At 34.6% G+C, this 13,166-nt stretch overlaps 1 protein-coding gene across 2 annotated transcripts in view; it reads left to right on the plus strand.

Moving 5' to 3' along the window:
- The window catches only part of LOC149562552 (tRNA (5-methylaminomethyl-2-thiouridylate)-methyltransferase), a 212,782-nt gene that overhangs the window by 49,968 nt on the left and 149,648 nt on the right, over nucleotides 1-13,166 (plus strand). For both annotated transcript variants that reach the window (XM_089826042.1, XM_089826043.1), the window contains exons 3-6: nucleotides 4,379-4,432; nucleotides 4,727-4,805; nucleotides 4,894-5,021; nucleotides 5,419-5,502. In XM_089826042.1, the coding sequence (XP_089682168.1) occupies nucleotides 4,379-4,432; nucleotides 4,727-4,805; nucleotides 4,894-5,021; nucleotides 5,419-5,502 (345 nt within the window). The remainder of the gene's footprint in view (nucleotides 1-4,378; nucleotides 4,433-4,726; nucleotides 4,806-4,893; nucleotides 5,022-5,418; nucleotides 5,503-13,166) is intronic.

Raw genomic sequence — 13,166 nt, forward strand, 5'->3', positions numbered from 1 at the left:
AAAAAAATGATATTTAATGTTAGGGGACAGCGAATGAGTATCAACTCAGACGTCTGGCTAACTCCACAGTTTGAACTAATTCTGCATCATTCAACAAAGTATAGCTTATAAGAAACCAGCCATTGAAAGAAATCACAAATAGAATAAAAAATAAATTCTTTCAGATATATAAAACACATGGTAAATGGAAAAGAGGAATTTTATCAGTATCAGAGAATAAGAGTTTAATATCAGCTCAGGAAAATAACAAGAACATTTCCTCACCAAATAAAATATTAAATCTGTGATATCATAATCAGATCCTTCTATTAACTTTCTCCATAAAGTCTTGTTAATTAAATTCCTTGCAGAGATTAAGTCGGTATTAATATATCCCTCAAGGTTCATCCATGGAGAATAATTATAAAAGAAATACATCACTGGGCAAGAGGGAAATATTTATTACATACTAGCGAAATGGCTTTCTTTCTCACTAGATTAAGATTATATTATTGTCATTGAATTCATCATCCCTATACAAGTATTATTGAGTTATTGAATCCTGGCTAAATTGACTTACAATTTCCATTTTTGTTGAACATAAGTAAAATAAATCTCTAGTGGTCTAAATTATAAGTTATTCTCATCTTCCATTACAATTGGAATTGGGGACATTGCTGTGGTATTGAAGCATAATCCTGCCATCTTGCATGTAGAAACTTATGTAAACTTACGAGAGAAGAACAAAGAAAATCACCACGAACGACTTAGCAAACGAAATGAGATCTTATATGGAACAAATGAACCAAACTCTGATTAGTCAAATGGAAAAATAATAGCAAGCGCTTCTTCAAGCATTGCAAGATATGGGAAATTTGATCGATAATTTAAAAGGTCATCCTAACCTAGTAAGAGACACTAGCTGTAATCACTCAGAAGATTATCTTCTACATCTGGGATACTCAACCCCCGTTCTTACCTAGAGGAGAGATACCAAGAGAAGAAAAAGGAATAGAACAACCAATGTCTAGAACTGAAGACATTGGAAGAGCTTATGCAACTCTAGAACCTCACATTAGAGAAGTAATATTATTTAGGGAATTTTGCGAAGATAAAAGAAGAGAGATGCCCAAGAGGCATATCAATGAAGAACTCAAACACAAAGTGAGCAAGGTAACAATTCCAAAGTTTGATGGATCGAGAAAGATTACAGCCCACACATGGTTGGAAAAATTGAACACATTTTTCATTCTAAGTCCCATGGTAGAAGAAGATGCCCTCCAATTTGTGATACTCAATCTGGAAGGAGCAGCACATGATTGGTGGCACCATGGACGTATCTCATTAGGACATTAGGATATACATTCCTATGGAGAATTCTCCCAATGACTCATGAACAGATTTGATGATAAGGACCTAGAATGGTATTTCCAAGAACTAACACAACTCAAACAAACTGGAATAGTGGAAGAATTCACCCACAAATTCCAAGGGTTATCAGTTATGGTTCTAGACATTTCCCAAAAGAGACTTAATTATATGTTAATAGAAGTACTTAAAAGAATCCGCCAAAGATTTTGTTAAGCCATTGGAGCCCCAAAGCTTGGAGGAAGCCATAAAAAGGGCAAAGAAGCTTGAATCAAATTCTTCAAAAGAAAGACTTAAGAATTTTTTAATAACGTTAAACATAAGCATGGATACTCAAAGGACAACAAAGGAACTAAATGTTATGTATATATAATGAAAAATGGAGTTCAAAGTGAGAGATTAATTAATGAGGAAGAGTTTATGTTTCAAATGTAAAGAACCATGGAGATTTAATCATCAATGCAAAAGAGGACAAATAAATAAGACGGAAGAAGCAGATAATAAAGAAACATCCAACAAGAGATTAAGGCATTCGTAGTGAGTGCCAAGGACATTCTTAGTGAGTGTCAGAGATTCAAGGCATTCTTAGTGAGTGCCTAGGACATTCTTAGTGAGTGTCAGAGAATCAAGGTATTCTTAGTGAGTGCTAAGGATATTCTTAGTGAATGCCAAAGATTCAAGGCATTCTTAGTGAGTGCCAAGGACATTCTTAGTGAGTGTCTGATATTCAAGGCCTTCTTAGTGAGTGCCAAGGACATTCTTAGTGAGTGTCAGAGACTTAAGGCGTTCTTAGTGAGTGCCAAGGACATTCTTAGTGAGTGCCAATGACATTCTTAGTCAGTGTCAAGAGACAATGACATTATTAGTGAGTGTTGAGATTGAGGACATTCTGTCAAAATTGGATCTTGAGCATTCTCAATAAATGTTGAAGTTAGAGGACATTCTAATGAATGTTGTAATTCCTAGAAAGGAATTACGACAAAGACCCTATATCTCTGAAGGCTTACTCAACTAGGAAGAAAGCAACACTTAGCAAAGGAGATCACTAGTGCTGGAATAAATCAAGATAAGTTTTACATTATTTTTAAATTGAATAATATGATGAAATATTTTCAATTTGATAAGTGTATATTTGTTTTATATATGACACTTCTAATCTCTAGTTGAAATTGTCATTATAGGGTTGCCGAATTTAAGTTTGTTATCATAGTTGAATTGCTTGAGGACAAACAATTTTTTGGAAGGGCGGATTGTAATGACCCCTTTCCTAAAATAGAATTTGTTAGATAGTCTAAATAAATTCATAAAATAATAATAATAAATTAATAGTATATTGTTATTGAGATAAAAACAAAAATGATAAGATATAAAATAATAATATTATAATATGTCTTGAATATTATATTACTACAATATGATATAAATAAATAATACTATTAAAATAATTGTTAATTATTAATAATTCAAATATAAATATACTGATTAGAATAAAGGATTAATTAATATTAATATAATAATAATATAATTTAATAATATATAATTCATATGCTAAATATAATACCTAGTGCTAATACGAATAAAGAAAACCTCTACAATAAGACTAAGGTCCATGATAATAACCTGCGCTTTCACATTTGACCAAATTGGTGCAACTTAAGTGTTGTGCTGATTGTTATCAATGATAAGGAAGTCTATGAATCAATTAAATATGTGATTGAACACATCATGATTATAGTATAAGTATACTAATCCGATAACATGAAAGAGAATCATTGATAATAAATGTAGTAAGAGGCACAATTCATAGGGAAGGATATAATTATCAACAGACATGAGGTATGTCTCTTCCAGCTTGTCCTTTTACAATCAGCTTAAGATATAAGATTGTTGGTCAGTATTCTATAGGGTAAGATGAACATCCTAATCAGCGAACAAGATCACAAAAAAGAAAATACAGATTTATCTAGATACGTTATTCAACACGTCATATTCGTTCCTTAGCCCAGTCTGGACTATTGAGTTGGAGTAGCGTCTATACAAGGCTGGGATGCATGAAATTAGGGATAAAGACTAGAAAGTGATGCCGAGGGAATTGATCGAATTCAAAAAAATTGCAGAGAACAGGAAGGTAAACAAGTGATGATATAAATAGAAGATTACAATCCATTTTTACCACTCAGCAAATAGAGTGAGAAAAATAATATCCAGTGTAAGGGGACAGCGAATGAGTATCAACTCAGACATCTGGCTAACTCCACAGTTTGAACTGATTCTGTATCATTCAACAAAGCACAGCTTATAGGAAACCAGTCAGTGAAAGAATCACAAATAGAATAAAAATACATTCTTTCAGATCTATAAAACACATGTTAAATGGAAAAGAGGAATTTTATCAGTATCAGAGAATAAGAGTTTAATATCAACTCAAGAAAATAACAAGAACATTTCCTTACCAAAGAAAATATTAAGTCTGTGATATCATAATCAGGTCCTTCTATTAACTTTCTCCATAAAGTCTTGTTAATTAAATAAAGTCTTGTTTATATGAATCATTAAATAAGAAATTTGACATACATCAAGGGATGTTGTTCTTATGTTATTAGTATTGATAAGATTCATAATGGTGTACATTACATATGTTTATCTTAATTGAAGTTCATTGCAAAACTCAACATATAATTGTCCTTGCTTTGGTCTCTATAGTTGCTTTCTTAAAGTGTTTTAGATGTTATTTTCCATTGATTGAGCATTCCAAGCACCAATAATAGTCTAGGCTTCCCCATGTACTTTCTGTTGTGGTTAATGCTTACACCACCTCTTCATATGTCAGATTTGTGGTCACGAGTATAACCCTTATTTCAAATTCACTGCTTTGGCGGTTCTAATAATTCTTCAATTTCCTTAATTGGTTGAAATTCTGAGATTGATATCAATATAGGGAGGTTTCCATTTACTACAAGATCCTTAAAAGAATGCTTGTTCCCTTACGATCTTTCATGAAATATAATTTGCTTGTTTTTTTGTGTATTAGGTTGGTGTGGATCTGCAGATTGTGCATTTGACTGATGAATACTGGAACAATGTGGTAGGTAGCGCTCTTTGTTCGGTATCTTAACAATATGAATATGATTAACACATTTCTATCTATGCTTGGACAGATGATATTGATTGGTTGGGCTCTATCAACGAATGCGTGCAAAATGTAGTAGATATTTGATTCTTATTTCATTAATGGTTAATGTTTATATGTTAAGCTATCATTATCTTTGTTACTTCTGTTATAAGATTCTCATTTTAATACTTTCTTTTCCATTCATTGTTTCTTAGCATGCTTTCCACCCCTTTTTTTCCTGACTATAAGATATCTGATATGGCTTAGGTTTCTTATGTCATTTCTGAGTATAGAAGTGGCCGCACCCCTAATCCTGATGTTCTTTGCAACACAAGGATCAAGTTTGGTATGCGATTTCACATTTAGATTTTCTGCTTAAGGTCTATACTGAACTCTTGAAATAATGTGTTTTTAATTGTTTTTAACGTTTCTAGGTGCTTTCATGGACTTCATTGATAAGATGGACTTTGACTATGTTGCATCTGGGCATTATGCACATGTGGAACATCAAAGTGGAGACTCTGAGACCAAAATGTCTGTTCTACATTTATCTGCTGACAAGGTCAATTGCTTAGGATTGGATATTTTTCTTTTTGTCTACAATACTATCTGTATCCAGTTTCTATCTGTTCCAATTCTGATTCACTTGGTTTGAACTTTGAAGGCAAAGCATTTGTTTTAATGGTGGCTTGTTGCTTGGACTTCATTTAAAATATATGCATGGTTTACCATTATCTCTAATTTCATGCCACATTTCAGTACATTCACTATTTGCTTCTTTTTTGGTTGTGTTTGCATATTAGATATATATTTGCTTCATTAAACATAAAGTGCAATGCGTTCCTGACCTCAACTTTTTCATTTCTACTACTACTCATTTTATGAAAGATCACAGTTAAGGGTCAGTTTCTTTTGCTCCAGACTTACCAATTGAGTTTATTCTGGTTTTTTCATTGCAGATAAAAGATCAAACATATTTCCTGTGTCACCTTTCACAGGCTCAATTGCAATGCCTTCTGTTTCCTCTTGGTTGCCTGTCAAAGGTCAGTTATGCACACAATGCCCTATCAAATATGATTGACCGTTCAATAATGTTGACTCAATTTCATAGATGTTTATCATGTGGACAAATTGCTAATATGTATCTGTCTATTCTTATGCATTGTCACAAATAAGGAAAAGATTAAAGCAATGCTAATTAGAATGATGCATGGATCATGAGTCTGATTTTCAATGGTTTCTATTTTTGAAGCTTTTATTCTTCACATAAAGCTACAAAAAGAGGGTATTTGTTGGGTGGTGGTCTCTTTATTATCCTTTTTTTGTTCAATTCGTTGCATTCACATTACTCCTAGTTGGCAAATATTACTGTGTGGAGTGGAAGACTGTGGTTTTAAGAGCATGGGTATTGGATATGCTGTAGAGAGATGTTGTTAAGGAGTAGCATTTTTTCTTTCTTTTAGTGCACATCCTTGATGCCCACCATTAGTTTATTATTGGATGCAAAATTGACTTTTGGTTCTCTTATTTGTTATTTCCCTGAGAGGTCCTTTTGAATAGAAATAGTTATAAATATTTCATAATAATGTGACACGAGGAAAGGAATGGAAGTGGGATTAAGGAAAGTTTGATGACATCTTCGTTATTTATGACCTTATTCTACTTGTTACAAATTATTTTTGTTTTACTTGTATCTCTTTGTTTACAATTCTTCATAATTATCATCATCCTCTAGCTACTTTGTTAAATCTTCTTCAATGAACTATTTGGAAAGTTTAATGAGGCAAGAACACACCCAATTTCTGTTTACATTGATCGACTTTTTGTGATACTAAATTGGACGATCTTGTCTTCCTTTCTCTTGCTATGCTTTCTTTGGCAACAAAATTAAAAACTCCTCCATTTTTGCCCCCTTTTGACTTTTACATCAAAAGTTGTCTTCTTTGACCTGAATCCTAAGAGGTCTTAGGGACGATAACACCCCAATTTGTGAGGATCTAGAAGAAGCAATATTAGTAATAAATTGTAGATTATCATTAATCAAGGAAAGATTAGGAGAGATATTAGAACTGGAATAAACAAAATTCTTAACCTTTGATTGAATGAGTCAATTGCACTAGAGAAAAAGGCTCCTTAAATAAGGAAATACAAAGATAATGCTTCTAAAAGACTATCATTAACTGATAGGAAAAATAGAAAGATGCTAAAGTATCTAACTGGCACACAAAATATAGAAAGTTTTTGTCGAAAATAACTAGACAACTTAAGAGACTTAAATGACCACTATAAGGTAAATAGTACAATATTATTCTAATAAGTACTTGGCATAGTCTTGTCGGTATGGCTTTATTTTCTACTAGCTATCTGTGTCAAATCTTTGGAGCACTTATGGTATGAAATCTATTGGTATATATCATACATCTTTATACATAATGTTACAAATCTTTGAAGGCTACAAAAATGTTACGCAAATGAAATGGTTGATTTTTTGTGTGAACGTGACATCCCTTCTTCTGAAATAGGATTTAATAATAAATAATAATAAAGTTAAAAATAAATAAATAATAGCAAATTATAACATAATACAATAGTGTTCCCAACTTAGGACCTGAGAGATGTTCATAGATTTAATGAGTTATAATTAAATATTGAAACTTATTCATAGAAACAAAGAATGATACAAGTGATGCTTGTGATAAAGGAAGTTGACCTAGAGGGAGCTACCAACAACAATAATGGATTTACAAAAACGCCAACACCAAGAGAATTAGTATAACTTCAGATCAATGCCGATGGTATGGGTCAGTCAAAGAAGGCATATAAAACTTTGGTTTTATAAGAACAAATGAACAATTGATACCAGGATATTGGGATAGCCTCAATACCATAATCAAATCATTGTAGCAATGGAAATATTAGTGATGGACTTGACATGGAATGTGATGCACAAAGTGGCATCAACTTAATATTGATTAGCCACAAGAGATCATTTATTAATGACGGAAAGGTAGCAGAGTAATATTGTCACCTAAAGAATTGGTATGTAACAAATATAGGGTCCATGATGGTAGTATAGATCCGACGAGGAGGATATTAAAAAATATGGTAATGTGATATATATATTACAACCAAACCATGATACCAACTTAACATCAAACAAAATATATTAATACAATAGAGTGAGGCATAATACAGGGAGGATAATTGATACTATGCAATCCAAAGTTGATTATGACTAAGCATTTTTAATAGAAACTTATAGTAAGTCATTGTTAACCAATGGTAACAATAATCAAAGGAAGCAATTACAAGTGAAGAGTCGAATAGTAAGGGAGAGGTGCGTTTAGCACTAAGCTAAGAGAGAATCTAAAAAGATATCTCTTTTGACATCGTGTGTCATCATTCCCCACACAAGATATGAGAATGCAGTCATAACTCATTTAAGTGGTAACATCAAACATCACACTCTATTATTTCATCAAAAAGGATTGATGGGGATCATGGACGAATGAGATCTTATAAAATATATTTGATACTCTTGAGAAGGTTGAGATAAGATCTGAAATGAATCATGTGTATTGCTGGTGAGCAATCAATGAGTTAACCCTGATTACAAAATATTATATCTGAACTCTATTAGGGATAAGGGATTCTTATATATAATATATATAATGAGGTCAGAATTGTATATCAGTATTGTTATATATATATATATTTGTAACATATAAGATAGTAATATATACTCATTAATTACCGTTAAAGAGGATAGGGAGTTTGTGTAGGGAGAGGCAGAGTAATTTTGTCACATGATGGGAGGGTCCCAAGATGGGTAAGAAGGTAGAATTTTGTGCGAGCCTGCTTTTAGACTGTTTTTGCACCCTAGCAGAGTAATTCTACCATATTCTTGAGGGCTGATGATTAGGAAAGAATAAAGGAACTAGGGCTTAAGTATAATGGCTTGATAATTATTTATTAATTTAAATGCAAAGTTATCATTGGGAATCGGCGGCTTCCTAGTAGGGAACATTATAGAGACTAAGTAAATTTCCATTTGCAAGTGCAATCCTAACTCTAGTTGTGAATTTTAGGGTCAATCGAGTATAGTCCCAATAGGGGACATTACAAGTGGTATTAGAGCCTAATCCTGCCATCTTGTGAAGAGAAGTTAATGGAACTTACCAAATGAGGAGGGCTACATCCACCATGAGTGAACAAATTAACCAATGAGAACCATTGATGGAAGGGTGTGATTGGTATTTGCTTGTATCTTGAGGAGATATGATTTACTTAAACAAACAGCTCTGCCTATGACAGGAAATGACATGTCTCTTGGACATCCAAGGGATGCAATCTTTGGGTCTTGCAAGATATAATATGAATATCATATCTATTGTCGACATCATGGGAAGTATAGGGCATAAGAGCAAATCAAGTATCAAACCTGGATAGACAGATTGCTATGGCATATCTGAAATATGTTTTAAGAGAGTAATTGCATGATAAATGTATCCAATTATTTGTGAATATATATTTAAATCAGAATAAGGATAATAGATTCATATATGATACCCAATGATAGCAAGATGTGTAATTGCTTAAACCTACACTCACACACACACACACACTTTTATAAGAACTTGGAGCTTCAGTAGTTGGCATTTGATTGACCCAATCTTCTTCCTCCTTGGTTACTACATCAGTGCTGTTATTTGTATCAGAAATTCTCCTGTATGGAATAAGATTGGACTCATTGAAGATAGGAGAGGGAGCAACATTAGGAGGTAGCTCTAGTTTATAAGCGTTTGACCCATATTTATCCAATGGCTTGCAAGGGCCAATTCTTTTCATTGTCAGTTTGCTATGACTACCCTTAGGCAATCTATCCTTACTGAGACGAACCATGACCAAATCACCAACTTGGAATTGTACTTATCTTTTCTTCTGATATGCTACTGCTTTGATCCTTTGAGCATTTTGTTGCAAGGTCTCTTTGACTTGTTGATGGATCTCCTTCATTGCTTTTGCCAAACCTTCAGCATGACCACTTCTCTTTTCTAATCCCTATACATCCCTTAGTTCAAACACACCCTTAGGATGACTACCATACACAATTTCAAAAGGGTTCTTGCCAGTGCATCAGTTGTCAGAATCATTATATGCAAACCCTGCCTGAGGAATAACCATGGCCCAAGCTTGACCATGTTCCTTTGTTAGGCACCTGAGAAGATTTTCTAAAGATCTGTTGACCACCTCAATTTGGCCTTTTTTTTTTCTGAGGGTGGTATGCCAAATTGAATGACAAATTTGTACTCAATCTCTTCCATAAGATCCTCCAAAAGTGACCAACAAATTTTTAGTCCCTGTCTGATACAATTCTCAATGTCAACCTATGTACCCTGACCACTTCCTTGAAAAACAACCCTTCTATGTATCTTGTTTGTGGTTTTACATGGTATACAATGGGTCATCTTGCTCAATCTGTCCACTACAACAAACACACTGTCAAACCCTGCTTTTGTCCTTGGAAAACCCAATACAAAATCCATACTTATGCTCTCTCGTGGCCTACCTGGAATAGGTAAGGGTTGATACAACCTTGCATTAGTTGAAGTGTCTTTAACCCTTTGGTAAATATTGGAAACTTCCACAAACCTTCTGATTTTGTTCTGCATATCAGGCCAAATTTAGAATGTCCCGACCAAATCTAAGGTTTTATTTAAATCAAAATGCCCTCCTAGACCATCACAATGCTTTTCTTTGATTATATTCCCCCCTTTTGAACAGTTAGGGGTACAAAGTTGATAATCTTTGAATAACAACCCATTTTGCTAAGTGTACTCACAAAAATTAGAGTGGAATGAGTTCTTAGAACTCTTACAAGTCTCATATACCTCCTTGATGTCTTGGTCATCCTCATACATCCCCTTGAGTACTTCTATGCCAATGCTCTACATTTGCATGTTTTGGATAGTCAATACCTTCTTCTCAATGCACCTGCAACTTTGTTTCCTTCTCCTTTCTTGTGCTTAATGTATCCACTTCATGTGCTAGTGATTCATCTTTTCCTGTGCATTCAAGAAGCCCAATGCATGATTGTTAGTATAAATAATATATTCTTTGGGTAACCAGTAGTGCCTACATTTTTTCAATGCTTGAATGGTTTCATATAGCTCAAGATTATAGGAATAATACTTCCCCTTTGCTTAATTTAGATTTTCACTGAAAAGTGCCACTGGGCTTCCTTCTTGGCTTAAAACTGCTCCTATAGCCATGTTTCTTGCATCACATTTTATTGTGAACGTCTTCTTGAAATCAGATAACCCTAAAGTAGGATATTGTGCCACCCTTTGTTTTAGATACCCAAAGCTTTGGTCTGCTTCCTTTGTCCATATGAATTTCACTTTTCTTCCCCCCTTAATGATTTCCAAAATTGGAGCATAAATGTGACAGAAATTCTTGATGGGTTCTCTATAAAATGTGGCCATCCCATGGAAACTTCTGACTTCTCTTGTAGTCCTAGGTGTAGGCCACTTCAAGATAGCATCAACTTTAGAAGGGTCCTTCAAATCACTTTGTGATATTACAAAACTAAGGTACACTAGTTACTCACATTTCTCAAGGTTAATCATCTGTTTCTGCTCATGCAACCTCCTCAAAACAATCTCCAACTGCTTGAGATTCTCTTTCGTACTCTTACTGAATTCCAAAATGTCATCTATGTATACCACTAGAAGTTTCCCTATAAATTCATGCAATACTTCATTCGTTAACCTCATAAAGGTAATAGTTGCATTAGATAGCCCAAATGGCATGACAAGCCCTTCATATAACCCTTCATTTTTCTTGAAAGCTGTCTTCCATTCACCCCCCTCTCTTATTTTTATTTGATGATATCTACTTTTAAGATCAATTTTTGAAAAATAGGTAGCTCCGCTCGAACAATCCATAAAATCCTTTATTCTAGGGATAGGAAACCTATATCTGATGGCTATCCTAGTGTTGGCCCTAGAATTAGTGCATAATCTTCACTTTCCATCTTTCTTTGGGTTTAGGATGCTATGTATTGCACAAGGGCTTAGACTCTTTCTTACCAACCCTTTATTTAGGAACTCTTGGATTTGTTTAGCTATTCCCTCATTCTGTTGAGTGGTCATCGTGTAAGAAGCCTTGTTAGGAAGGGTAGGTCAAGGAATCAGATCTATTTGATGGCTAATATCTCTTATTGGGGGTAAGGATTTCGTCCCTTGTTCTGCTACTACTTCCTTATACCTCTCCAATATCTCTTGCACTTGCCTTGGGATCTCTTTTTCAACATCCTTCTTTTCCTAGTCCTTTGGCTTTAAGACTAGAGAAAATCCTTCTCCCCCTTCTTTCTTAAGAATTTCCACGAATTCTTTAGCTCCTACCACCATCACACTAGGCTCTATCTATTTTCAATTCTTTTCCTCAACTAGAGACTATATGTTATAGGTTAACCCATCATTCTGAAAAGAATAGGAGTTTTTATCCCCATCATGATGTACCTTTCTATCAAATTGCCAAGGCCTTCCAAGAAGGAGATGACAAGCATCCACTGGAAGGATGTCACATAGTATCTTATTTCCTCCAGTACTGAATTCTACCCATGTTCGCTCATTAACCAAGACATGTACTGTTCCCGTCATAAAGTAAATAATTAATCAAACCTTTGTTTATGGGCCGAGTGATTTAGTATATCTCAGACCCATTTTTATTCCATTGTTTCTATAGGTGTGGCCGTCACCTATCTTTGTAAACCCTTAGAAAGTTCCTTTGAAGGGTATTTAAGCACAACATGTAGGTAGTAGTTGGTATGCGATTTGGATTATTTCTTTGTATTGCGAATTCCTGTTGGAGTTCAATATTGTTTGCCATTTCGGAAGTGAAAGATCTTCCTTGCTTGGCTTTCTTTGGTTTCGATGGGATTTGACCTTCACTCTATTCCGTTGGTGTATTACTTTTCTTTGGATCTGGCGAATCCGAAACACCATTTTAGTCTGGAATATACCTATATCTATTTGTGATTATCTTAATATACTCCAGTGTCTCTTTGTACAATTTCCTTCAATTGTCAATTCATTCGGAGGACTTAGCATTAGTGAATCTGAAGAACAACTCCATATTGCATCACCCTCGCCACCATATGGCTTCTTTACCCTCACCGTATGCTTCATCCGCATCACTATACGGTATCTCCCTCCTCACCAGACGACATCATCCTAGTCACCACAGTACTCCCAATCACCCCCTTGTATGGTCTCTTGAATCTCAACCGTACGAACCCCTTGACTCAACTGTACTATCTCCTTGTCTCAATTGTACAACCCATTTGCCATTCACCATACGACCTATCAGCTACTACCGACGACTTACACACTCCCTCCAGTTCGCTCTCTCCCTTGCAACGCCCTCTAACGAAGATGAAATTGGGTATATAGAGGAGTCATGTCTTCAACTGTGGGGATCAGAACATTACAGTGGTATTAGAGCCAAAGATCTTGCCAGCCTGTTGATAGTGAATCGAAGTTTATAGCCAGAAGAGGAGGAGGTCCCACTCAGTTAATAGAATGACAGATCAAGAACCCACTCCTTCGGAAATCATGGCAATATTGAGGGATCTTTCGAGGAATCAGGTACAGATTTGTTAATCCTATATAACTCTGATAACATTATTGATCTTGACTACAGA

Source organism: Cupressus sempervirens, chromosome 4 (genome assembly GCF_028749045.1).
Source record: "Cupressus sempervirens isolate cs-2001-9-10 chromosome 4, ASM2874904v1, whole genome shotgun sequence".
Lineage (NCBI taxonomy): Eukaryota > Viridiplantae > Streptophyta > Pinopsida > Cupressales > Cupressaceae > Cupressus > Cupressus sempervirens.